The sequence below is a fragment of the Meleagris gallopavo genome, chromosome Z (genome assembly GCF_000146605.3).
Source record: "Meleagris gallopavo isolate NT-WF06-2002-E0010 breed Aviagen turkey brand Nicholas breeding stock chromosome Z, Turkey_5.1, whole genome shotgun sequence".
Lineage (NCBI taxonomy): Eukaryota > Metazoa > Chordata > Aves > Galliformes > Phasianidae > Meleagris > Meleagris gallopavo.
Genome location: NC_015041.2, coordinates 15,273,955 through 15,278,845, shown reverse-complemented (window position 1 = coordinate 15,278,845; position 4,891 = coordinate 15,273,955). Strand labels below are relative to the sequence as shown.

At 42.9% G+C, this 4,891-nt stretch overlaps 1 protein-coding gene across 1 annotated transcript in view; it reads left to right on the top strand.

The window, feature by feature from the left end:
- CDC20B (cell division cycle 20B) overlaps positions 1–4,891 on the top strand; it is a gene marked incomplete at its 5' end in the record, with an annotated part of 22,028 nt that overhangs the window by 13,179 nt on the left and 3,958 nt on the right. Inside the window, one exon of the mRNA XM_031557223.1 lies at positions 3,562–3,790. Coding sequence (XP_031413083.1) covers positions 3,562–3,790 — 229 coding nt within the window. The remainder of the gene's footprint in view (positions 1–3,561; positions 3,791–4,891) is intronic.

Below are 4,891 nucleotides of genomic sequence, written 5' to 3'. Positions count from 1 at the left end.
AAATGGGAAGGAAGGAAGGAAAAAAACAGCGGCAACGATCTACAGAGGAAAACTTACTTTACTAACTACAATATCGGAATGCAAGACAACACAATATAATACAATCTAATTGAAATTGAGACTAATAAATCAAATAAGATAGGAGAGAGAGAGTCCCTGAGACCAAGTCAAACCTGAAAAGCTTGGAACGGCTAGGAAAGCACCCTCCAGGCAGTAAGAGACCACCCCGCCTGGAAGGGCCAGATCCCATGACTTCTATAATGTATAGGGATAGGTACCTGGAATTGGAGCATTAACACTTTAATTTCCAGTACACTGCATAGTGTTTTGAAGCAGAATACTGAAAACCAAAAAACATAAAACCATGACATGCACATAATGATGTGTATCTTCCTAGTTATTTTCCATAAAGATGTGCTTAATATTCACTGGTGAACTGCTTGGTTGGAATCTTACTAATTTTTGTGGCCTTCAGGAATTTGAGAAGTCCGTAGTTTAAGCAAATTGAATGACCTTTCTTGCAATCAATCACTTAATGTATGTGTTTTTAGATTTTCCAAATTAATCAATTTGTATCTGAAGATTCTTTAAGAAACTGTGTGGGAAAGTCTCCAATCAACATAGCCTTAAATAAATCTATTGCAGCAATGTGAGATACTTATTTCTCAGTTACTCAGATACCCTAATACAGGCTGGGGGATGTGAAGATGAAGCACAGCCCTGCCGAAAAGGGCTTGGGAGTACTAGTGGATGGCAAGCTGGAGATGAGCCAACAGTGTGCCCTCGCAGCTCAGAAAGCCAACTTATTCTGGGCTGCATTGATAGAAGGGTGGCCAGCAGGGCAAGGGAGGTGAACCTGCCCATCTACTCTGCAGTGGGGAGACCACATGTGGAGTACTGCATCCAGATGTGGAGTCCTCAGTACAGGAGAGACATAGTGACTCCACAGTTGGAGTGTGTCCAGAGGAGGGCCACACAAAAAAAATGATCCATGGGATGGCACATCTCCCCTGTAGTACAAGCTGAGATATCTGGGGCTGTTTAACCTGCAGAAGAGAAAACCCTGGGGAGACCTGGTTGATAGTGGCCTTTCAGTATCTAAACGGAGTTGTAAGAAAGACACTTTAAAATCGTCTGTTGTTAATGGACAAGGGAAAATGGTATCAAACTGAAAGAGGGAAGATTTAGATTGGACATAAGAGATATTATTAAATTTTTTACGGTAAGGATGGTGATGCACTGGAACAGGCTGTCCAAAGAGGTGGTGGATGCCTCATCCTTGGAGACATTCAAGGTCAGTCTGGACCAGGCTCTGAGCAACCTCATCTAGCTGTAGGTGTTCCTGTTCATTGCTGGGAAGTTGGACTAAATGACTTTTAAAGATCCCTTCCAACTCTTAAGGATTCTATGATTTTATGATTCTGTGAAAATATGTATAGAGGTTGTTGATTATCTCAGTGCCATAAGAATAGGTGGAACAGTCAATTTCCAGTGTGTGTCATGGTGTCCAGGGGATCAGGCCCAGCCAGCACGGGTTCATGAAAGGCAGACCATGTTTGACCAACCTCATCTCCTTCTATGACTGGGTGACCGGTAGATGAGGGAAGGACTGTAGCTGTAGTCTACCTAGACTTCAGCAAAGCCTTTGACACGGTCTCTCAAAGTATTCTCCTGAGGAAACTGGCTGCCCATGGCCTGGATAGGTATACTCTTCTTTGGGTGAGAAACTGGCTAGAGGGTCGTGCCCAGAGGGCAGTGGTTAATGGAGTTAAGACCAGCTGGTGACCTGTTACAAGTGGTGTCCCCCACAGGTCAGTACTGGGGTCTATCATGTATATCTTTATTGATGACCTAGATGAAGGGATTGAGTGTACTTACCCTCAGTAAGTTTGCAGATGACACCAAGTTGGGAGGTGGTGTTGATCTGCCTGAGGGTAGGGAGGCCCTACAGAGGGATCTAGATAAGCTGGATCGCTGGGTTGAGGTGAATGGGATGAGGTTCAACAAGGCCAAGTGCTGGGTCCTGCACTTTGGCCACAACAACCCCATGCAGCGCTATAGGCTTGGTGCTGAGTGGCTGGATGACTGTGAAGAGGAAAGGAACCTGTTGGTTGATGCTCAGATGAACATAAGCCAACAGTGTGCCCAGGTGGCCAAGAGGGCCAATGGCATCCTGGCCTGCATTAGAAATAGTGTGGTCAGCAGGAGCAGGGAGATGATCATCCCCCAGTGCTCACCACTGGTGAGGCCGCACCTCAAGTACTGTGTTCAGTTTTGGGCCCCTCACTGCAAGAAAGACATTGAGGCCCTGGAGCGTGTCCAGAGAAGGGCAACGAAACTGGTGAGGGGTCTGGAGCACAAGCCGCTCTTATGAGGAGCGACTGAGGGAGCTGGGATTGTTTAGTCTGGAGAAGAGGAGGCTCAGGAGAGACCTCATTGCACTCTACAACTTCCTGAAGGGAGGTTGTGATGAGGAGGGGTTTGGCCTCTTCTCCCAGGCTACAAACAGGACCCAAGGAAATGGCCGCAAGTTGTACCAGAGGAGGTTTAGGTTAGACATAAGGAAGAACTTTTTCTTTCAGAGAGTGGTCAGGCACTGGAATGGCTGCCCAGGGAGGTGGTGGAGTCACCATCCCTGGCAGTGTTCAAGAGGTGTCTAGGTGAGGAGCTGTGAGATATGGTTTAGTGGCTTGTGATAGAAATGGTTAATGGGAGGACAGTTGGACTAGATGATCTTTCAGATAGTTCCCACCCTTGAGATTCTATGATTCTATGGTTCTATGATTCTATGAAAATCAGGGAAAAGAAAATGTGCTGTAAGGTATTTTCAATATATTCAACTCAATTATACTATTGCTGAGTAATGCATGTATCAAAACAGTAACAGAGGCCATGCTTCTAGAATGGGCCTTACTTAGTAAACTGACATAACTGGCCAAGTTAACTAAGGGAGAGCAGAGTCTGAGGGAGTGGTCCCTCAAGACAGGTTAAACTATGCATCCATTTCCTAACAGTTAGTAGTGCAACAGTGTTAAGATAAAAGGGTAAATAAGCTGTGACAAGTAGAGGTGATTTGTGCAGATTTTCTTTCAGTCTGGAAGTGGAAGGAAAACGAGGAGAAGGTGAGGGAGGGAACCGAAGAACACAGTGCTAATGACTACTACTTGTAAACCCTTTCCGAGGCCAATACAGTTTTACCCTTCCTCTTTGTTGGAGTAATATCTGGCCTTGGTAAAATGCATTTTACAAAACTTCTTTTCTTGAAGTACAGGTTAAAGTCTACATTAACTGGTTAACTGTTAAACAAGGTACGGATTGGTGGTGTACACTGTAGTATGTCTTCAGGAAAATGAAAACTGTGATGGAGAGTAGGTAATTTGCCTGGTTTGTACTGAGCAGCTGCTTTGCTACTTTCTATTGTCAGTTGCCCCTCTATTGTTGCTCTGCAGGCATGCTTCACTCTGATCTGGTTTGCTGCTGAAACCACTGAAGCAACTTCAGGATGACAATGTAGCATCTTGTCTTTAATATTGAACACATGCTGTCTTTTCTCAATTACAGTGGTTCAAGACTAGGATCTATTCATCACCACGATGTTCGAGTGGCTCAGCATCACGTTGGTACTCTTTGCCAAAACAAACAAAGCATTTGCAGCCTCAAATGGTCATTAACAAATCAGTTGCTCGCAAGTGGGTCAAGTGATGGTACACTGAATATCTGGCACAGTGATCCTGGTATGAAAGTGCAGTCACAGCCCCTGAAAACCATACCCCATTCTTCAGCAGTTAAGGTATATAGAGGAGGAAAAAAATTCTATGTTTATTCTCATTAAGTTATGTTGTTGATGCAAACTATTGTGGAATTTTTCAGATTGTCTCAGCTTATTTAGATTTTATTAGATTCTTCTCTCCTGATTGTTATGCAGATAATTTTAATACCAGTTCTCCTGATGCAGATAAATATGTTAATGCTTTGATTGATCATGAAATTCTACTGGATTCGTAGGCCTTTGCAAATATAATACCAATCAAAAAATCTACAACCTCCTCTTCCTCCTCTCTCTCTCCATCCTGCAAAGAAAAGTTCTGTGACACAATGCTTAAAAATTATCATACAGAATCTTTCTGTTGTTGGAATTCTAGAAAATTGTCTCTGGAATTCGCTTTGCTGAAATTATTTTAAATGTGAAGTTTCTTTTGCTCTCCTGCCCATTTCAGGTTATGATTGCTGATAGCAAAGGATCTGAAGAGAGAAACTGGAAATGAAACAACTTTGATTCTTTATTAAGTCCTAGTCTGGGAGGGAGAGGTCAGATATCAGCAAGAATGAGAAATCCAGCATTTATAAGCTGCTTATCCTCCCAGAAAAGTCTGAGACTAGCCTGAAGCATTGGTGATAAAGGATCTGAGAAGATTATTGAAACGGGTGGAAATCAGTTCTTTGTAACTTTTCTTCAGATAGAGTCAGGGCCCTGGGCATATTGAAAAAATACCTCAAAGAAACTATCTTTATTTAAAGTCCCATAGATCACATTGCTCAAGCTTCTACAATAGTTTGAGTTAGACAGAAGTCAAACTGCGTTCTGTTGGATTCTTCTGGTACTGAGGTGTGAATCTGTGATCTGTGAAGAGTGAGCAGAGAAGCTGGAATTTTATGAGCTTAAGTAAGGCAGTGTAGGCTAATGTAAGGAAATGACAAAGGGAGCAGTAATTGGAGTTTTGGGATCCTATGTTCTGCATCTGTATGGTAGGAAGAGCATGATGTAGTAAGGAATAAAAAGCAAGAGATACATTCTGGGTGCTTGTTGCAGATCATTTTTCCAACTGGGCTTTTAAGTAAAATCAGTTTTGTTTTCCAGCTAACTATCCTTCTGATGTCTGATTTCTTTCTT